This window comes from Xenopus laevis, chromosome 3L (assembly GCF_017654675.1).
Source record: "Xenopus laevis strain J_2021 chromosome 3L, Xenopus_laevis_v10.1, whole genome shotgun sequence".
Classification (NCBI taxonomy): domain Eukaryota; kingdom Metazoa; phylum Chordata; class Amphibia; order Anura; family Pipidae; genus Xenopus; species Xenopus laevis.
Genome location: NC_054375.1, coordinates 135,824,105 through 135,846,818, shown reverse-complemented (window position 1 = coordinate 135,846,818; position 22,714 = coordinate 135,824,105). Strand labels below are relative to the sequence as shown.

Sequence of the window (22,714 nt, the reverse complement as noted above, 5' to 3'; positions counted from 1 at the left end):
AGCTGGGGGGGCGCCAGGCACGTACCTGCTCTGTTGCCTACCCCATTGTCCAGTCCCGTCTGTCCCCCCAACTGGCCGACTATTATCTCCGCAATTGCGCTTCTGCGCAGTTTCTCGCATGCGCACCTGAGCGTAATTTCACGCATGCACACTCCAGCACGTACTCAGCCAGCGCCATGGCCAGTCAGCTTGCCTAGGGCGCCTGGCCAGGTTGGTCCGGCACTGCTAAGCTTTATTCCATTTTTAAAATGTCGGGAGAAAATCTCGTTTTAATTGTCGTTTTTGCGCCATTTCTAGGTTGTTTGAAAGACAAATTCATAAAAAGTGTCTGTAAACTGTCTTTCTTTGACTAAAATATGAAAATGGCGGTGGAGTCGGAATTTAGGTGGATTTCGGTTTGTGAATAAGGAGAAAAGTATGTTAGCACCACTTTTTTGAATTCCCCCCTATGGATTAGATCTAAACTAAAAATTTCACTCTAAGTTTGTATATTGCTCCTTACTGTATCAAAATATTGTTTATAGGCTACTGATGTATATTATTCAGTGTTGCTTATTATACATCCTGAACTGTAATGGTTTTGGCTGAATGTAGGTTATTAAAAACCAATAAAAATTACCTTTAAAAAAAAAAAGAAAGAAAGAAAGAAAGGGAGAGAAGAAAAGTACTGAGAGGTAAGTCACTAGGCCGTTTTGTTTTCCATTATGGAAGAGAGTTGGGGAACTTACAATAATGTCATGTCTGGTGCGGAATGTGCTGATGTAGTAGTCATAGTGGTAATCATCCATTTGTCTGAGCAGAGCAGTCATGCATGCTACAAAAGAGCCCTGTGAGTGTGGAAAGAAAGGGGTTGGACAGACATAAGGTATCACATACCAATACCATATCAATACCAGTGCAAATCCCACATTTTATACAATAGTTTTTCGTATCACAAACAATAAGGGACAGATTGATCAAGGGTCAAGTTTCAAATTCATGGGAGTGTTTCAAAACTCCCATAAACTCCATGAACTCGAAATTCAACCAATCGAAATTTATTTAAAAAAAATCTACATTTTCGAAACTCGGGTGAACAGGATCCACCCGAAAACTCTAATCGAATTCGATTCTAATTTTAAGAACTCGATTTGAGTTTTTTCTCAGAATAAAACTTGAATGTCAGGAAGGCTGCAAACAACTCCAAGGGTGACTCCCATTGACTAAAACAGCAATTTGTTTTAGGTGGCGAATAGTCGAATTTGAGTTCTTAAAGGGCCAGAGTATAATGAATCTCGAAAATCTATTTTTTTTTAAAAACTCGAATTTTAACAATTCCCTAGTCTAATATGAAAGTTTAAGTATTCCTACCAAGTTTGATATTACTTCCGATTGTCTGTTGTGGCATCATATCCCTCCAACTGCATGGTCTGGCATCACTAAACTCCCCTAGTCCAGTCTGGCGCCCTGTTCCCCATTGGCCTGGCATCTCCTACCTTCTTCAGCCCAACATGCCACATGCCCTCCTATCCCAGCCTAATCTGGCATTGCCCCCACTTCCCACAGCCAGCCTGGAATTCCATCCCAAGCCAGTATCATATGCAATCACTGACTTACTATGTGGGGTGACTGTCGGCTCATGCCAATCACTGTCCTATTTATCCTTCGAAGAAGTCGCTCCATGATGAGCTGAATGTGGAGTGATGTTTCCCCCTGGGGAGTAGAGAAAGCAGATTAATAATAATAATATTTTAGCTTAAACAGACTCCAATTGGCCACTGTCCAGTGATCACTGGCAATCCCCATGCAACTGCTGCATTTCTGTGTGTGTCTGGTTTCCAAGCATATACGTGATCCCTTGTATACATGCAAATAGTTCCCCCTCTATCTTTCCCTTGTCCTGAGCTTTTTTCCCCACTCACCACCTCTTTGCTCTGCAGAACTTCTATTACGTTGCTCAAGAGCTGCCCGCAAGCTTCGTGGTCGGGTTTAGCATAATTATCATCCAGTTGTCCACTTAGCTGGTCAATGAGGAGAGGCAGTAGAGCATCTCTGCAGTCTGAAGAAACAGAATAGTAAGAGAACGTCTTGCTTATTTCTACAATATATCACTTGCTGTTTAACTTCACTCTGGGGCCATCTAAGGAGTGTGGCCAGTCAGTCATCAGTCTTTTTAGAACTTTTCTACATGGATATCCTTGGTTGAAGTGCATCTGAACGTGTCTGCCTGATGCTACCCATGTTTATGTTGGAACGGTATAGTCTTAAAGGAACAGTAACATCAAAAAATGAAAGTGTATTAAAGTAATTAAAATATACATGTGTAATGCACTGGTGAAAGTTGACGGCTTATTTCAGAAGCACTTCTATAGTTAGATATATAAATAAGCTACTGAGTAGCCTTTTCTCAAAAGAGAAAAGGATCAGGTCAGGTTCTAAGAGCAGATAAGCTCTGTAGAATATAATGGTGGTCTACAGAGCTTATCTGCTATCCGCTATTTAACCTGTGACATTTAGTCCTATTTCAACTGCCCCTATTGCCACTCAGCAGCTTGTTCATATAAACTATGATAGTGTTTCTGAAGCAAACACTCCAGTTTTACCAGTGCAGGGCAACACTATTTTATTGGATTTTAAGGAATGTTCAGTGCAAAAATAAAAACGGAGTAAATAGACTGTACAAAATAAAAAATGTTTCTAATATAGTCAGTTAGACAAAAATGTAATGTATAAAGGCTGCAGTGACTGGATGTCTAACATAATAGCCAGCACACTACTTCCTGCTTTTCAGCTCTCTGGGTTTCCACGGATTGTTAGTAACCAATCAGTGACTTGAGGGGGGCACATGGTTCATAACTGTTGCTTTTGAACCTGAGCTGAATGCTGAGGAACAATTGCAAACTCACTGAACAGTTATGTCTCATGTGGCCTCCCTTCAAGTCGCTGACTAACTCAGAGTTAGAGAGCTGAAAAGGAAGTAGTGTTCTGTTCGACTTATGGTCACTCCAGCCTTTATACATTATATTTTTGGCTAACTGACTATATTAGAAACATTTTTTATTTTGCACAGCCTATCTATTTACCCAGTTTTTATTTTTACACTGAACAATTCCTTCAAAACAATTACATTTTTTTGGTGTTACTTTTCCTTTAAGAGCTCTCTATTGGCCATGGCATGCACCAACATGGCAGTTTCTAAACAGTGCCAAAGGTTGCACTAGTTGAAGACATATTTGTTTACTGACCTGACTGCAGGAAGAGGTCACTTTCCACCACTTTGCTCATACACGTTAGAGTCTGATGGACGAGTTGGCTGGTGGGGACACTTTGCACGAACTTTGCAAAAAGGACACTGAAATAATATTTTCATGTTACAATTAGTTTCAGACTGTAAAGAATGTAGAAGACTTGAGGTTTACTGTAATAAATTTAAAAAAAATAGCACTTTAAACCATTCTTCCTATTTCAGTAGAAAAGATGTCATGTGACAAATGCAAAGAATCTGATTGAGGGAAAGAGAATATGGGGCCGGGTCCATGGCACAGGTGAGGCAAACATAAGAAGTGACGTGCATTTTATCATACCTGAGTTCCACTGGATCAAAGACAGTTTTCAGGTCATTTATAATCCCAGGCAAGTATTTGAGAGCAGCAGCCTGCAAGACAGTAGGACAGCACTGAGCGATTGCCTTCCCTAACATGACACTGTCTAGTAGCTTGGCATTATTATATACAGACAGACCTTGATCTTTACAGCCTTGTCCAGCGGTCGGTCCATCAGCTCATTTAGAGACAGAAAGAGCTGGCGAATTGAATCGTTGAACTGATCTCGGCCCTCGCCCTGACCGTAAAACCTACAAAAACACATAAGTCAAACAGAAAAAAAGGATAGAGTACCAGCAACTCCTGTTAAAGACAATAGAAGAAGAGCTTTCCAACAGGTCCAATGGTGCTATAGATCGAAACCTATCAATAAGGGTAGATGTCAGAGTTATGATGCTTACCTCAGGTACAAGATCCGTGATTGGATGATAAATCTGAACAGGTATTTTATGGCTTTAAGGGAGGAAAACAGCATTTCCTGGCGGCACAGATCATCTGCACTCCTCACGTACCAACTAAGGACTTTTATTAACCTCCTAAAGAAAAAATGTAGACAGGGATAATGTTCCATAATAAGTACGGATTTCTTGGACACGTTATATTCAGATAAATAAAAACGTCTTTATTTATTAATAAATATAATTTGCATGTCAGCTCCGGCTCATTAATTCATTACTACTGACGCGTTTCGTGTCACATGACACTTCCTCAGAGTATAAGAGGGAGAATAGATAATGTTTCAATAAGATTATTGCAAGAAGGCTCTGCATCTAGTACTGGGTTGGTCCAAATGTCATTCATCCTTCTGCCAAGCTAGTTCACCACCACCTGAAGGTCTGTCAATGGGATCTAGACTATCAGTCATCATACTGATGTCCATTCAATACTAACTTTGGTATGAAATGGGGGGCCCTGACCCGAGCTAAGGGGAAAAGTTCAGGCTCATGTGTTTTCCCTATAACAGAGCTGTTATACCACCAGGCAGGTATAAAAAGCTCTATGCGTCATGCACATGTTTCTAGACTATTTATCATAACAACTGTTTGCCATTTTCTGCTAGGAAAATATTTAACCAAAAGCAGGAATAAATCATTAATTTCGCAATCCATGAGATTAAACATATCTATGATATCCCATAGTATTGTCAACCCATGACCCCAGAGAACTTACTCATAAGCCAACGTGGTGCTAAAATGCTTTGTGATATATGTCTCCAGGACAGGGTTAAAGTGCTGGAACTTAATATCTGCAATCAGGGAAATGATAAAAACCTAGAAGAAAATGAAAATAAATAAGGGACAATAAAGACAATGAGCAAGACATAGAGGGTACTAAAGAGAAAGGGAGACACAGATTGCTAGCTCACCAGGGCATCAAACACAAGAACGTCACAACTCTCCTTGTCTGGGGTCTCCATCATAATGTTAAATAGAGCGTCCAAAGTATCTTGGAGGAACTAAAAGGGATGAGAGCGGACATATTGTTGGGTGAGAGTGGGAGGAAAAAAAACAGTTGAAGAGGTACCAGGAAAGTTATGTTAAAGAAGCCATTTAGGATACAAAGGCTCTTAAGAAGGGTTAAGGGAAGAAAGACAGAGGCAGAAGACATTAAAGGAGAACTAAAACCCAAAAATGAATGTGGTTAAAAATACCATATTTATATACTGAACTTATTGCAGCAGCCTAACGTTTCAGCTTGTCAATAGCAGCAATGATCCAGGACTTCAAACTTGTCACAGGGGGTCACCATCTTGGAAAGTGTCTGTGACACTCACATGCTCAGTGGGCTCTGAGCAGCTGTTGAGAAACTAAGCTTAGGGCTCGTCACTAATTATCAAGCAGAAAATGAGGTTGGCCTGTAATATAAGCTGATTCTACAAGGCTGATTATTAAATTCTGATGCTAGTTGTACTGGTTTCTGTGCTGCCATGTAGTAATTATCTGTTTTAATTACTTATCAGCCTTATATTGTGACATTTCTATTCTATGTGTACTGTATATTGTGAGTGGGTCCCTAAGCTCAGTAAGTGACAGCAGCACAGAGCATGTGCAGTGAATCAGCAGAAAAGAAGATGGGGAGCTACTGGGGCATCTTTGGAGACACAGATCTTTACTGTTAAAGAGTTGTGGTTGCCTTGGGCTGGTACAGAAGCACAAAACATAATGTAAATCATTTCTAGTTACTTCTTTAGTTAGGCTTTAGTTCTCCTTTAAAGTGACAAAACAAATTTTAAAAAACGGGATTTTTTAATACTTACCGTTAAATCCGTTTCTCTGTAGTCGAAAGGGGGACACAGGGACCGATGGGGTTAAGCTCCATCCTCCGGAGGCAGGACACTTGAATAATAATTAATTAAGTGGGTGTGTCTAGGGGCTTAACCCCGCACACTGTGCCATATCATTCAGTTTGTCCAAAGATAGACTTGCTAACGATAATAACCTTTAACCATGTAACAAAACCATATGTTGACAGGCAGAATGCTAAGCCAGGAACTATTCTGGCCTGACCAAAAGATCAACAGCTCGTCCGATGGGCGGGAAGCCCTGTGTCCCCCTTTCGACTACAGAGAAACGGATTTAACGGTAAGTATTAAAAAATCCCGTTTTCTCTGTGGTCTTAGGGGGACACAGGGACCGATGGGGACTTAACAAAGCAGTCCCATAACAGCAGGGTGGGAACGAGCTAGATCAATAATTCCTTTTTTTTAGTACTGATTGTAACACCTTTCGCCCCAGAGATGCCTCTGCTGAGGAAAATGTGTCAACTTTATAGAATTTGGTGAAAGTATGTACTGATGACCAGGTAGCCGCTTTGCAGATCTGCTCCAATGAGGCAGAGTTGCGCCACGCCCAGGAGGCTCCCATTGCCCTTGTAGAATGAACTCGGATCCCTTCTGGTGGTGTTCTTCCCTTGGAAAGATAAGCTTGTCTGATCGTTTCTCTGATCCACCTTGCGATGGATGTCTTTGGTGCCGCCTGCCCTCTGCGGGGTCCAGATGGAAGAATGAACAGAGAATTAGAACGACGGAAAGGTTTTGATCGTTCTAAGTACCACTTAAGTGATCTAACTACATCCAGATTGTGTAGTCGGCGTTCCTTTACATTCTTAGGGTTAGGACAGAGGGATGGCACTACAATTTCCTGATTCACGTGGAAGGAAGATACAACTTTGGGTAGGAAAGATGGAACGGTACGTAGTACTGCCTTATCCTTGTGAAAGACCAGAAACACAGGATCACATGAAAGTGCACTCAACTCGGAAACTCTTCTGGTTGATGAAATTGCCATTAAAAATACTACCTTCCAAGTAAGCCATATGTCTGAAATCGAGCTTAGTGGCTCAAAGGGTGGGTCAAGCAGAGCTTCGAGAACAAAATTTAGGTCCCATCCCGCAACTGGTGGCTGGAATGAAGGAACTATGTGTGCTACTCCTTGAAGAAATGTATGTATTTTATCTTCCATTGCTAACCGATGTTGTAGAAGAATGGACAGCGCCGATACATGGACTTTCAGTGAACTTAACTTAAGGCCTAGTTGCAGACCCCGTTGTAGGAATGATAGAACACGTGGAATGTTCAGTTCTAGTGGAGGGAATCGTGACTCCGTGCACCAGTTGAAATAGGAACGCCACACCCTGTGATAGGATTTGGATGATGACAGTTTGCGTGCCCTCATCATTGTCGGAATGACGTCTTCAGCTAGTCCTTGGCTCCGCCAAATGGATGCCTCAACAGCCATCCCGTCAAAGCGAACAGGCCGGGATTGTGATGGGCTATTGGACCCTGTAGTAGAAGATCTGGTCTGGCTTCGAGTCTGATCGGTTGTGCGACTGACAGTTCTTGAAGATCGAAGAACCAAGTCCTCCGAGGCCAGAATGGCGCCACTACAATTACTGTGATGTGAGATTGTCTTATCTTTTTTAGAACTCGAGGTAGCATGGGAAGAGGTGGAAACACATATGCTAGATCGAAGCGCCACCTCTGTGTCATTGCATCCACTCCTGTTGCCATATTGTCTCTGTACCGTGCGAAGAAGCTTGGCACCTTCCGGTTGATTCTGGACGCCATCAGATCTATTTGTGGTAATCCCCAGTGGTCTACGAGCTTCTTGAATACCTCGGGATGGAGTTCCCATTCCCCTGGATCCAACTGGTTCCGACTGAGAAAATCCGCTTTCGTGTTGGTTATTCCGGGTATGTGCATGGCCGAAAGTCTCACGGAGTTGTTCTCTGCCCAGCTCAGAATTTGTCTGGCTTCCGCTAGCGCCTTTTTGCTGCGGGTTCCGCCCTGCCGATTTATGTATGCCACTGTGGTGGCGTTGTCGCTCTGTATTCGAACTGGCTTTTGTTGTAGTGACCGTGTCCATTGTAGTAAACTTAGCTTTACGGCTCTGAGTTCGAGAATGTTTATTGGCAGTTTGGATTCCTCTAGAGACCATCGACCTTGTACAGACAGGTTGTCCCATGTTGCTCCCCAGCCTTGTAAACTGGCATCTGTGGCTATCACATTCCATTCCGGGGTTGCCCATGATTGCCCCGTTGCCAAGTTGTGTGGTTGTAACCACCATTGGAGAGCTTCGGTCGTCGATTAAGACAGAAACAGAGGTTGTGTCAATGAGCCTCCCTTCCACGTAGCAAGAATGTTGGCTTGTAGAGGACGTAAATGTATTTGTGCAAATGGGACTGCTTCTATGGCTGACACCATCAGTCCCAGCACCTGCATTGCTTTGTGAATTGTAGGTCTTTGGTTGGAGAGTAGTGATTGAACTTGACTCCTGATCTTGATCTGCTTGTCCTGTGGAAGGGATACTATCTGCGCGGCAGTATTGAAGTGGAGGCCCAGAAATGTCATTTGTTTGCTGGGGCGTATGTTGGATTTCGACCAGTTGATGGTCCAGCCAAAGCTCTGCAGAAGCTGGGATGCCTGCTGTAAGTCCTCCATGGCCTTCTGCTCTGACCTTGCTTTGATTAAGAGATCGTCCAGGTAGGGCGTCACCGAAATACCCTTCAGGCGTAACGTTGCTGCTGTGACCGCCATCAGTTTGGTAAACACCCTGGGAGCTGATGATAGGCCGAATGGTAGTGCCACAAATTGATAATGTCGATTTGTGAAGGCAAATCGTAGGTAACGGTGGTGAGGCGGCCATATTGGGACATGGAGATACGCGTCCTTGATATCTAGTGACATCATTAACTGCTCCTGTTCCATTCCTCGAATGACTGAACGTAATGTTTCCATTTTGAAATGAACTGATCGGATGAACTTGTTCAATCGCTTGAGGTCGAGTACTGGTCTGAAGGACCCGTCCTTCTTGGGAACTATGAACAAATTGGAGTAAAACCCCCAGAATCTCTCTTGGTGAGGTACTGGTATAATCACTCCGGTCCTTTCCATCTTGGATATACAGTCCAGGAAGGCTTGTGCTTTTCTGGGATTTGAGGGAACCCTGGACATTAGAAATTGCCTTGGTGGATTGGCTGTAAAATCCAGATGATAGCCTTCTGAAATGATTTCTTTGACCCATGCATCCGAAGAGTGGTGGGTCCACACCTCCCGGAATCGTAGTAACTTGCCCCCTATCAGTTCCAACGATTCCGGAGGGAGTGCCTCGTCAAACAGATACGGACTTGTCTGTTGAGGGCTTTGTATGGGGCTTGTTGGTCTTCCATGTGGCTCGGCCTTTGTCGTTAGTTTTGTTGCGAAAATGAGAGCGCTGTGGCGAATTGCTTCGCCGCTGGAAACGTCCACTTTGGCCTCGAAAAAACCTTCCCCGTTTATGTGATGTGGAAGATCTATTTCTATTCTGGGGGAGAAAGGTGCTTTTTCCACCTGTTGCCTGGGAAATTATTTTCTCCAGTTCTTCTCCAAACAGCCGTTGTCCCTTGAAGGGTAATGAAGTTAGTGTCTTTTTGGAGCTAAGATCCGCTGACCAATTTTTAAGCCACAGTGTTCTTCGCGCTGCTATGGACAGTGCTGAAGTACGAGCAATTATCTGAGCTGAATCGAGTGTAGCATCACACAGGTAAGCGGATGCTTTCCTGATTGCTTGTGCGGATGCCATAAGCTGTGTTCGGGGTACTCCATCTTGTATGTCTTTGCAGAGAGTTTCCGACCAGGCTTGAATTGCCCTGGATACCCAAGCGGAGGCCAGGCAGGGACGAATTGCAGAACCTGAAGAGGAATATGTAGCCCTTAAAAAAACCTTCCAACCTCCGGTCAGATTCCTCTTCATCGTCAGATAAAGCCTCTGACAGGGGAATTTCGCCTTCAGACTGCGATGAATCTTGGTCTATTGACGACCCCTCAGATGGTGAGTGTGTAACAGTATCACATCTAGAATCATCTAGGCGTTTACGTTTAACACTTCTCTTGTGAGTAAATTTTTCTAGGGCCCTCCCCAGGTTATCTGCAATAGATGGCAATCCTTGCAAAGATGCAAGGGACTGAGACAATTGAATTGCCCATAAGGGAGCTGGTGGCTCAGCTGACGGGCATTCTCTTATTCCTTGGGATGTACCCTCTTGAATACTTTCTGTGAGGACTGGAGGTAAGGGATGGTCACCACCTGGGGAGTTTGACTGACCCTGCTCAGTGGACAGGTACCACAGAGCGACTCACTCTGGCCAGCTGGTAGTTTAGCTTTGCTTTAGTGCAGGCAAAATATTTTACCAGTGCTGTTGTGGGGGCTTTTCCCCCCGCCCTCGTGAATAATCCCCGTTGCCTACCTTCTGCCATGTTGAACCTAGGTCGCTCAGCTAGATAGGCAAGTGTGTGGGATAAAACCTATAGTTGGTAGTTCCCACTGGTTTGTAGGCTGCTTCAATAGTTATGCAGGCTACAGGACCGTGCGCTTCATCGGTCGCGTCCTGTAATGCAGTCAAAATGGCCGCTGGAACGCACTTTGCGTTCCACCGGGCGCACGAATAAACAAGATGGCGCATAATGACCGGCTATGGAGGAAAAAACCCATGCGCTTCAGCCTGCGTTCCTCCCGACTGAGCGAAATAACTTGTGCTCACTTAGCGCCTATGTTCTCCCAGTCACTGCGAGGTAGGAAAGCTGAATGCTTTGCGTGCCCACTCTGTCCAGCTCAGTAATACCGAGCGAAGCAGACTCACGGGGAGAGGGGAGGATCACTCCAGTCCTATTGAATAGGAGTGTTACCAGCCACTAATCAACCAGACAGGGTGCCACAATAGCCACTATGCCGGTAAGCAGATAACTCACGTGTCACACCGGCCAGACCTTCTCCATTCTTGACAGAAATGTAGGAATGAATCTGGGTGGTCGTTATAGCCTCATGGCTAGGAGTTTGACCCCGGTGGCGTCCTTAGCGTTGGGGGCTAACGGCAAAGAAACAGGTAATCCTGTTTCAGGTATCACCCCGGGTGTCAGCAAGCTGACCGTAGTATTCACTCCTCTGTGTGAGGTCCATCCTCCCGGAAGCAAGGACACTTAAAAAACTGAATGATATGGCACAGTGTGCGGGGTTAAGCCCCTAGACACACCCACTTAATTAATTATTATTCAAGTGTCCTGCCTCCGGAGGATGGAGCTTAACCCCATCGGTCCCTGTGTCCCCCTAAGACCACAGAGAAATGTACATTTTTTGGGGGGGGGGTTTCCCTTGTACCTATAAAAGTTTGCGCACAGATTTTGTTCCCTCTTTTCAGCCTCAATTAGAAGTGTAACTGGCCAAAAATAGCCATGTACACCAATAAAAAGGCAATAAAGCAACAGGACCCCACTAAGTCTGCTTACAGCCTGTATAAATGATACCATAAAGCCATGTCTAGCATCCGTATTCGTCAGTACTCAAGAGACTTAACTAAAAAAAAAATGCAGTGTCCCTTTTAAATTACCTTCATGATCTCACCCCCGTCAACTTCCATCAGCTTGCGTAGAGCTTTGGAGACCGGCCTGGAATTTGAGCGCCAGTTTAAAAGGCCAAGCAAATCCACTGGGGATGGAAGATAGGAAAAGATTATTCAAAAGAAGCAGCAGGCCCTTGGCTCAAAATAAAGACACCCATGTCCCTCAATAGGGTGGTACACATATGCCTATTAATACAAAGAAAATCTGAATGCAAAAGTATTTCTGGAGCACATCCCACTGCCCTCCTCTGTGCCACCTGTCATTGATACCAATAGAAACTGCTTGTCAACACCAGTGATAGAACGCCAGAAAATGTGAAATGGGCAGTTTCCATTCATTTAAATTGCAAGCAGGAATATAGAGCTACCATCAATTCTCTGCCAAGTGAATATATGCCAGGAAAGAATGCACTCTTCAAAACCTGCTGAAGTCTACATTTTTGTGCAGGTCTAAAAAGGTCTTACTATTAGACCACATAATATTTGTTATATGCTGATCATCTGAACTCTAGTAAGCAATATAGCACCTTATGCATTTTGGTTGGAGGCATTTCCTCACCATTTTGGGTAAGTTTTGTGGAACAGATGAGAGTGCCAGTTTGGAAGCTGTCCTTGGCTGGGGTAATACTAGCCGAATGACTCCTTTGCGACCTGCCTTCTTCATCCTCCTCCTCTTTAGTACCCGGCAGCATCAAATAAAGCCTAGCATCATCAGATTTCTTGCTGTCAGCCTGCAAAGTGCAAACTGTCGATTACTCATCCAAAATGTTGCCATTTTGAGGCAATAAACTTGCAAAGACCAGGGAAGAAGCTGAAAAGGCAAAAATTGCTAGCTAACCTCATGTCATTGCTAATTGACTGGACTGCACTTGACTGGCATTTGAACAGACCAGTGATAATAAATATATATATATATATATATATATATATATATATATATATATATATATATATATATATATATATATATATATATATATATAAACATATATCATACTATCAAGAGAAGTAGGAGGGTAATAGAGACATGTAAATATTTTGTAAACTCTAGCAGAAAATGAGCTACACAGGACTTGCTGTACCCTGGGATCCTGGCACTTTTCACTCACCTCCAATAGAACTTAATTCTCTTCTCACTGGCCCTTATTTTAGATTGCAATAGGGGGAAGCAGCTGACAACCCTGCACCAATTTAAACCTCCCACCACACCCAGATCAGGGTATACTTTTTAAACCTGAGACCAGCTGCCAGTCTGAGGCCATTAAAATCAACAGGGAACAGAAAACAATAGGGGTAGTATTTTAGATATTCCACCACCACCCATGCCCTACTGAAGACTAATATTGTCACCTTATAAATAACGAGATCATGGATTCTGTCCCTAAGCGTTGTTCCATCTGTGTTCATCAGCCTGACAAAGGCCATGCCAAACACCTTTTCAGATTTATCTCGAGCTAGGAGATGAATAAAGAGGGTGAAGAATAATAACAGGAGAGATTGCGGAATTGAACAGCACTACAGTAAACGTAAATCATCTCTCTCCTTGTTTATACCGATACATTAAAATAAAAGGTAGAGAATAAAGAAGTGCTCACATTCCTGCGACGATCGATGCCGAAAAGTGAAACGCAGGTGGCAATGACTGACGTCCTCAATGGGGATTGAGACCTGTGTTGAGAAAATAAGGCAACAGACACACTGGGTATGGGAAATGCGTGGAAGTAAATAAGCAACAGGTGCATTATGGGTAAGGCATATCTGTAATAGGTTAATTATGAGAAAATTGTGACGAGCAGAGCTGGAGACTATGATGACTGAAATAATGAATGAGAAGAGGCAGAGAGAAGGGTAGCTTTGGAGAATGTTCTTTAATTAAGCGTATGGAAAGTTAGGAGGATGTGAGATGGCAATAAAGACCAAGAACAGGATAAAAAATATGACACTTAAATAGACTAGACACCCTGCACTCACCTTGACAGTCTCATACCAACATGGCTGTTTCACCTGGTAATATACGACCGACTTATATTCTGTAAGGCCCTCATGCCCGGCTCCAGGATGTATGGCTTTCTAGGGATTGCAAAGGAACCTTTTATAAAAGAGCTGAATGCTGATCACCTCTCTGGTTACAACAGTTGCAATAAAATAATAATCTATATTTAGACTCATGAAGAACTTTAAAAGGGTTGTTCACATTTTGATTAACTTTTAGTATGATGGAGGAACTGATATTCTGAGACAATCTGCAATTGGTTCTCATTTTTTACTATTTGTGGTATTTTTTTTATCCAGCAGTTCTTCAGTTTGCAATTTCAGCAATCTGGTTGCTAGGGTGCTTGCAACCATGCATTGATTTGAATAAAAGACTGGAATATGAAAGGGCCTGAACAAAAAGGAGTAATAAAAAGTAGCAACAACAATAAATGTGTAGCCCCCTTTTAGATGGAGTCAGTGACCCCCATTTGGAAGCTGGAAAGAGCCAGAGGAACAAAGAAAATAACCTCAAAACTAAAAAAAAAAAGAAATAATGAAGACCCATTGAAAAGTTGCTTAGAATTTGCTATTCTATAACATACTAAAAGTTAACAAATGTGAACCACACCCCTTTAAGGGCCTTATTAATTGCGCAACAGCACTGAAGGTTTGGTGTCCACATGGGACATATTTCTCTTGATCCAAACATCAGAACAGCATTGAGATAATGAGCCACAGCCTCACATATTAAATGAACACACAGTACACAAGTCTTTGACTTATACATATCGTTATATGCGGATGTGAAATATTACCTCTATTAGGGTCCCATCCTGATCATGCACAGATAGTGTGACTTCCACATTTTTAGGGGTCTTTTTCTTGCCCTTGTCAAACTCCCCCTGGATTAGAGTGACATATATGTCATTCCGAACATCTCCTGCAAAGATCAGTTTGAGATATGAATAGTTCTCCTGCAAGCACATGATTTTTTTCTGCTGAATGTTTCTTTTCGTAAAAGGACCTTAGTATAACCTACCAGGAAGAATAATCTCCGGGAATCCCATTTTCCGCGCTACGGCAGTAGATCTGTCCACCAGGTGAGAATATTCTTTCATCACCTGAGTCAGGTCCCCAGGTAGAAGCTTCAGGGAAATCCAAAGTCCTGAGGGTATAACAACAAAGCTTAGCATCATCAATTAAACCACAATCATCTGTGTGTGTCACTTAGGTTGGATAGAAATGATAATTACATCCTCCCACGCGTTTTGGTCACAACACAAGGACAGACATATGGTCTTGTAAACGAACAACCAATTAATTATTTTTGAGAGCCCTGATTGGTTGAGGAGGGTTTCAATGACTCCATTATTCCACATCCCACCCTGGACAGATGGTATATTAGTTCGCTTCCTGGGACTTTTACGGCACGTGATTCATACCCTGCCCCTTGTGGTTGACTTCTTTGGCCGCGATCACCTTGTTGTAGATAGCAGTCAGCGGCTCGTTCTCCGCTATTGCGCGAGAGGCCATCAGAGGAGACATTATGAGTTGCCGCTGACTGATGTAGTTTTCCTTGGTCATTCTGCAAGTAAATATAAGAGGTGCTGTATGAAGACTACAGTACATGGAAATCATTGCTTACTGTATAAGGTCACTGGTTCTTACTCACTGCTGAAAAGGGATGAAATGTTGCTTCTCCTCATCATCCACTTTCCCATGGATCACATCAGAAATATCCATCACTGAGAAAAGATACAAAGTTTAACAATATAAGCAGACACTTGGAAAGTCCTACAGAATACCACTGAACTTGTGACTCTCCCTTACCCGCAACTCCAAAGGGCCGCCGAAGACCGCATGTGTGCTTCTTGCCATCCTTCAACTCCATGTGGCCTACGCGCACAATCTGGCACACAAGGCTAATCCGGGGACGAATCAAATCTGAACTGCTGAGGTCCTAGGAGAAGTGGAAGGTTGAGAAGTCAGAGTTGAGTGGTGTGGCTGAGCAGGTTTAGAGGTCAATAGCAAATAACAGAGAGCATGGATGTAGAAAGAAGAAGCATCACCTTAAAAGGTGAAGCTTGGCCTGAAAGTGAGAAGGAAGAGAGGCTGAAAGATGATGCAAAGGGTAGGACGGGGATGCAGGATTTATTGGCAAGCACCAAACTTACTGTGAACACAGCCGGTAGATTGTTGAGTTTTTCAATATCCTTTGGCATTCCAGAACTGCTCCAACGTACCAGAAAATTCTCACTGCAAGCCAACAAACAGGCTTTATTGATACCAAGCAAAGGCACATTAAATGAGAACTAAACCCTTAAAATGAATATAATGCAAAATTTTATATTCTTAATGAAGCAGCCTAAAGGTTTAGCATCTCTATAGTAGTAATGATCCAGGGCTTCAAAGTTGTCACGAGTTTCCCATCTTGGATTTCGTTACGAGTGTCAGTGACTCTGCACGTGCTCAGTGTATTTTGAGTGGCTGTTGGAAAGATAAGCTTAGGGGTCATCCCAAATAACCAACCAGAAAATTAGATTTGTCTGTCATATAAGCGGATGCTACAGGACTAACTATTAAATGCTGATGCTAATTGTGCTGCCATGTACCAATAATCTGAATTAACTAATCAGTCATGACATTTATATTATAAAATATATTATATTACTTTTTCAGCATACTGTGACTCGGTTCCTAAGCTCAGGTAAGTGACAGTAGCACAGAGCAAAGAAGATGGGGAGATACTGGGGCATTTTTGGAGGCACAGATCTTACTACTAAAGTACTGGGACAGAAGCCCAAAATAAAATGCACAACATTTCTGCCCTACTTCTTTAGTTAAGCTTTAGTTCCCCTTTTAAGAGGTATTATTCCTGTCTGATAAGCAACTGATTCGTGGAAACAGGTCTGGAGTAGGACTGTCAAACATCTCCCATGCTATGCTGTGCTAATTATCTTATAAACTCCTGCACAGCACAGATTCTAACTGAGCATCTGGTAAGGTCATCAAAGGAGATCTTTACCAAATTAGGCCACCAATGTGCGTGACCAAGAAGGAAATAACTGGATCATAATGAGGGCCGAAAGGACCCATTGGGGAAAGCATCTGGTTTATTTAACCTGCCAATAGATAGCTGCCTTTCGGCCCATCTACAACCCGCAACTGAAAATGCTATCTATTGTCAGGGGCCAATGAGCCCAGCAACCAAAACAGACTTTGAGGGCCCAGTTTTATTGCTCTTCCTACATTTTTGTTATATGTATGATTAATTATATTCACTTTGCTCAGTACAGTTAGAGAAAGAACACAATCTTGCTGAATGAATATGAAGGTGCCCTATAAATACAGTCTAAAACTCTAAAGCACTGAAACCTCTGTGCTCCATGGTTCACTATGGCTCCATTATGACTTATCAGTCCCCGGGCCAACACAAGCCAAGTGTGTAGGAAGCAAACAAGGAAAGACAATAACTGGATCGGGGCCCACTGGCATGGAATCAGCAACTGTTTGCTATGATGTTGGTACCAACTGACACAGAGATTTATAGGGAAGAAACAGAAAATATTGTGGATGAGTAGTAAATGTTTGAATAACAGGATTTTTGATACTTACCGTTAAATCTGTTTCTCTGTAGTCATAAGGGGGACACAGGGAACCATGGGGTTAAGCTCCATCCTCCAGGAGGCAGGACACTTGAAATTAATTAATTAAGGGGCGTGCCCTTCAGGCTTTACCCCCTACACTGTACCTTCCTATTCAGTTTGTCACAAAGCTGCGAATGTAATCACCGAAATACACAGGCAGAAAGTAAACAGTGAAACTGAACAAAACTAGACCAAATGTCAATAGCTCGACAAGGGTGGGAAGCCCTGTGTCCCCCTTATGACTACAGAGAAACAGATTTAACGGTAAGTATCAAAAATCCTGTTTTCTCTGTCGTCTTAGGGGGACACAGGGAACCATGGGGACTTAACAAAGCAGTCCCAAACAGCAGGGTGGGAGCGAGCTATAACTATGTACAAGAGTACTGCAAAATTATTTAATTACTGAATGCAACACCTGTCGCCCAAAGGCAGCCTCGGCTGAGGAAAAGGTGTCAACTTTGTAAAATTTAGAGAAAGTGTGAACAGAAGACCAGGTAGCCGCCTTACAGATCTGCTCCAAGGAAGCAGAGTTTCGCCACGCCCATGAGGCTCCCACTGCTCTGGTGGAGTGAGCCCGAAGTCCTTCAGGCGCCGATCTTCCCTTCGCAGAGTATGCTTGCTTGATTGATTCTCTGATCCATCTTGATATTGTCACTTTTGAGGCTGCCTGGCCCCGACGAGGGCCCGATGGTATAACAAACAGGGCCTGCGACTTTCGGAAAGATTTAGATCTGTCCACATACCATCGTAATGCTCTGACCACGTCCAAATTATGAAGTCTGCGTTCCTTCTCATTCTTGGGTTCCGGACATAGAGAAGGAACCACAATTTCTTGATTCATATGAAAGTCTGAAACTACCTTGGGTAGAAAGGTTGGAAGCGTACGAAGAACGGCTTTATCTTTATGGAATATGAGATAAGGAGGAGCACACGATAAGGCACTAAGTTCAGAAACCCGTCTGGTCGATGATATCGCCACGAGGAACACTACCTTATAGGTGACCCATGTATCGGAAATAGAAGACAATGGTTCGAATGGTGGGTCCAGCAGAGCTTCCAACACTACATTGAGATCCCAGCCAGCCACCGGAGTACGGAATGGCGGCACGATATGGGCCACTCCCTGCAGAAACGTGCGTATCAAGTCTTCATTCGCCAAGCGAGATTGAAACAGGATTGACAAGGCTGACACCTGGACCTTGAGCGAGCTGAGCTTAAGACCTAATTGTAGTCCTCTTTGTAGGAAGGAAAGGATCCGTGGTAGCTGCAATTCAAGGAATGGAAAATGAGACTCCTTGCACCAATTGAGGTAAGACTGCCACACTCTGTGGTATGATTTGGAAGACGAGGCTTTTCGAGCTTTTATCATAGTGAGTATGACTTCTTCATCTAGCCCTTGGCGTCGCCAGATGGACCTTTCAACAGCCATCCCGTCAAAGCGAAGAGTCCGGGATTGTGATGTAATATGGGTCCCTGCAGGAGGAGATCTGGTCTGCTGTCCAGCCGGATCGGCTGTTCTATTGACATCTCCTGCAGATCGGTGAACCAGGTCCTCCGGGGCCAATACGGTGCCACTACAATGACTATCAACTGAGATTGCTTTATCTTTTTGAGGACCCTTGGTAGCATTGGAAGAGGTGGGAAGACATATGCTAGATTGAATTGCCAGCGCTGAGTCATGGCATCCACCCCCACTGCTAACGGATCCCTGCGGCGGGCAAAGAATCTTGGTACTTTTCGATTGTTTCTGGAAGCCATTAAGTCTATGCTGGGGATTCCCCACTGGTCTGTCAGCTGATTGAACGCCTCTGGATGCAGTTCCCATTCTCCTGGATCCAGCTGATTCCGACTGAGAAAGTCCGCCTTTGTGTTGGACACTCCTGGAATGTGTATTGCAGATAATTTTACTGAGTTGTTTTCCGCCCAGAGAAGAATCTGTCTGGCTTCTGCCAGGGCCGCCCGACTTCGTGTCCCTCCTTGACGATTTATGTACGCTACTGTCATAGCATTGTCGCTTTGGACGCGTATGGGCTTTTCTCTGAGTCGGTCTGTCCACTGGACGAGGGCCAATTTTACCGCTCTCAGCTCTAGAATATTTATTGGTAGTTTGGCTTCCTCTGGAGACCAAAGCCCTTGGGCAGACTGCTCGTCCCATGTTGCCCCCCAGCCCTGGAGGCTGGCGTCTGTTGATATCACAATCCACTCCGGTGTTGCCCACGATTGACCTGCAGCTAGATTCTCCGATCTCATCCACCACTGTAATTCCGCCCTCGCCTGTCGTGACAAGGACATGGGAATGTTGGCTTGGAGAGACCGAAGATGTATTTGCGCAAATGGAACTGCCTCGATGGCCGAAACCATTGTTCCCAGTACTTGCATCGCCTTGTGTACTGTCGTGCTTTGACTGGACAGAAGATGTTGAACTTGATCTCTGATCCTGGCCTGCTTGTCCATGGGTAATGTTACAGTCTGTGTGATCGTATCGAATTCCAGGCCGAGGAATATCATCCTGTGACTGGGATCTGGGCTGGACTTCGACCAGTTGATGGTCCATCCGAAACTCTGGAGTAGCCGAACTGCTTGGTCTAGATGCTCCTTGGCCCTCGTTTCTGAACTGGCCTTTAACAGGAGGTCGTCCAGATAGGGGGTCACGGAAATCCCCTGCAGTCTCAACGTTGCAGCTGTCACCGCCATCAACTTGGTGAAAACCCTGGGAGCGGACGACAATCCGAATGGGAGTGCCATAAATTGATAGTGTTTGTTCTGGAAGGCAAATCGTAGGTAGCGGTGATGGGGGGGCCAAATTGGAACATGCAGGTATGCGTCCCTTATGTCCAGGGACATCATCAGTTGCCCCTGTTCCATCCCTCGAGTGACAGATCTCAACGTTTCCATCTTGAACCGTACTGATCGGATGAATTTGTTGAGACCCTTGAGGTCGAGCACAGGTCTGAGAGAACCGTCCCTCTTTGGTACTGTAAAAAGGTTTGAGTAAAAACCGGAGAATGTCTCTTTGGTTGGTACTGGACTGATTACCCCGGATCGCTCCAACTTTTCTATACATTGTAGAAAGGCTTGAGCCTTCTGAGCACAGTGGGGGACTCTGGACATGAGGAATCTTCCGGGTGGCGTGCTTGAGAAATCTAAATGATAACCCTCTGTCACTATTTCTGTGACTCATGCATCCGAAGAATGCTTCATCCATTCCTCCCGGAATCTAAGTAATTTGCCCCCTATCCAATCCAACGATTCCGGAGGTGATGCCCCGTCATGCTGAGGCGGGCTTCTCCCCTGAGGATTTGTTGTGAGGCCTGTTGTTTTTCCAAGCGGGCCGGCCTTTCTCACCGACTTTGGCCCGAAAGTGGGACCTTTGTGGAGAATTGTTACGCCTTGAAAATCTGCCACTTTGGCCACGAAAAAATTTCCCCCTTCTATTTGAGGTGGATGCTCGGCCTCTGGTCTGTGGGAGAAAGGTACTCTTCCCCCCCCGTCGCCTGGGAGATAATCTTCTCCAGTTCTTCTCCAAACAGACGATGTCCCTTGAACGGCAGAGAAGTGAGTGACTTTTTGGAACTAAGGTCCGCAGACCAATTTTTGAGCCATAATGTTCTGCGTGCTGCTACGGCCAATGCTGAAGTCCGGGCAGTAATTTGTGAAGTATCAAGGGTGGTGTCACAAAGGTAACTAGATGCCTCAGCAATAGTCTGTACCGACGATAACAACTCCTGTCGGGGAACCCCGTCTAGAATGTCCTTGGCAAGCGACTCAGACCATGCCTGTATGGCTCTGGAGACCCACGCTGAAGCCAGGCAAGGGCGTAGAGCCGACCCTGCAGAGGTGTAAATTGCACGAAGGAACCCCTCTAGCCTTCTGTCAGAAGGGTCCTTAAATGCTGCTGCGTCAGTAACTGGTAATGTGGTGGACTTTGACAGTCTAGACACTGGGGCATCAACTGATGGTGGATTAGACCAAGTATCAACTAGCTCTTTTGGAAAGGGATATGATTTAGAGAATTTTTTAGTCGCCTGAAACTTGTGTTCAGGGGAATTCCACTCATTCTGAACTAAACCTTGAAGTTGTTCATTTTCTGGGAAACATACAGCTGACTTATGTTGCCTCTTGAATAGGCTAGATGCCTCTCCTGTCTGTTTGGGCTTCTGGGATATATTAAGAACCTCAAGGACACCCTTAATAATCCAGTCTACATCATGAAAACTGTCACGATCCTTTCCCTCATCCTGATGTTCTTCCTCATCTGCGGATGAATAGTCAGAAGATCCAACCTCACCTTCAGAGTGAGAAGAGTGGAGCTCAGGGGAAGATTCGTCAGACACAGCAGAGTTGACAGTGTCCCCTCTTGCGTCGTTCACATGTCTACGCTTGGCGCCAGTTCTATGGCTAAGCTGAACAAGAACCTTTCCAAGGTTATCTGCAATGGCAGGCAACCCTTGTAATGATGCCAGAGATTGAGATAATTGGACTGCCCATAGAGGGGGAGGAGGCTCTGCTGCAGCTCCAGAGTCTAAATCCTGAGAAACCGTCTGCGGAGCAGTCATAGCTGACGCAGCTGAGAGGCCCCCATGAGCAGTAGTATCCCCCTGCTCCAAGGAGCAGGACCCACAAAGCGGCTCAGCCTGGCCCCCTGGAAACTTTTTCTGGCATTTTGAGCAAGCAAGGTATCTCACCTGTGCTGTTAAGGGCTTCTTCCCCCTGCCCTTGTGAACAGTCCCACTGACCTACCTTCTGCCATAGAATAGGAAGGTAGAGAGAGAGGGGCACTGCCTAAATCACCTCCAGACTTTTTTAGACAGAAAGAGTAGCTGCCTGCTGCTCTCCCTTCGGATCTCCGTTCCAAAATGGCCGCTGGAACGCAAGTTGCGTTCCAACCCGTGCGCGCATGCGCACAGGCGCTCACTTTCGCGCCAAAGAAAATGGCCGCCGGCGAACAGAGGAAGTGGAACGCATTGCGTTCCACTTCATTGCGCTGATAGACGGACCACAGAGAGGCGCAACGGACCCGTCCACCTCCCTCCAGAGTCAAGCCCAGAGTGCGCAATAGACGCGTCAACACCGGCCAGACCCAGAAGGATAAGGACAGGACACCCAGAAGGAGCCGAGGAGCAGGCAGAGCAGGTGCTGGAGCGGGAGAGAGAGCAGGGGGGGGGAAGGGGGGGGGGTCGCCCCCACCAGGGGTGGGGGGGGTAGCCCAGTAGGGGGGGGCCCCAAACCATAAGGCAACGTTACTGCAGAAATACAGGCGATGTGCCACTTACCCCCACACCGGCCAAGCCTTCTGCCCTGAATCAGTCAGTGCAGGCAACGTCTGGGTGGTCGATATAGCAATAGCTAGAGAGTGACCCCGGTGTGTTTCACCTCGTAGGGGGCTTCCTATTTAAAGACAGGTAACCCTGCTTTCAGGCCTCACCCCGTGTATCAGCCATGGGCTGAACGTGGAATCACACGTCGGTCCAACCTCCCGGGAGCAGGACACTTAAAAAACTGAATAGGAAGGTACAGTGTAGGGGGTAAAGCCTGAAGGGCACGCCCCTTAATTAATTAATTTCAAGTGTCCTGCCTCCTGGAGGATGGAGCTTAACCCCATGGTTCCCTGTGTCCCCCTAAGACGACAGAGAAAGAGTA

At 44.9% G+C, this 22,714-nt stretch overlaps 1 protein-coding gene across 1 annotated transcript in view; it reads right to left on the bottom strand.

Annotated features, from left to right (window-relative positions):
• dock5.L (dedicator of cytokinesis 5 L homeolog) overlaps nt 1-22,714 on the bottom strand; it is a 74,402-nt gene that overhangs the window by 25,340 nt on the left and 26,348 nt on the right. The window contains exons 9-28 of the mRNA XM_018253480.2: nt 15,602-15,683; nt 15,258-15,387; nt 15,100-15,172; nt 14,870-15,012; nt 14,467-14,592; nt 14,243-14,367; nt 13,425-13,523; nt 13,049-13,121; nt 12,804-12,907; nt 12,013-12,184; nt 11,442-11,539; nt 4,948-5,037; nt 4,752-4,852; nt 3,983-4,117; nt 3,721-3,832; nt 3,564-3,634; nt 3,225-3,331; nt 1,902-2,038; nt 1,597-1,692; nt 729-827 (exon numbers count right to left, since the gene is read on the bottom strand). Of these exons, the coding sequence (XP_018108969.1) occupies nt 729-827; nt 1,597-1,692; nt 1,902-2,038; nt 3,225-3,331; nt 3,564-3,634; nt 3,721-3,832; nt 3,983-4,117; nt 4,752-4,852; nt 4,948-5,037; nt 11,442-11,539; nt 12,013-12,184; nt 12,804-12,907; nt 13,049-13,121; nt 13,425-13,523; nt 14,243-14,367; nt 14,467-14,592; nt 14,870-15,012; nt 15,100-15,172; nt 15,258-15,387; nt 15,602-15,683 (2,173 nt within the window). The remainder of the gene's footprint in view (nt 1-728; nt 828-1,596; nt 1,693-1,901; nt 2,039-3,224; nt 3,332-3,563; nt 3,635-3,720; nt 3,833-3,982; nt 4,118-4,751; nt 4,853-4,947; nt 5,038-11,441; nt 11,540-12,012; nt 12,185-12,803; nt 12,908-13,048; nt 13,122-13,424; nt 13,524-14,242; nt 14,368-14,466; nt 14,593-14,869; nt 15,013-15,099; nt 15,173-15,257; nt 15,388-15,601; nt 15,684-22,714) is intronic.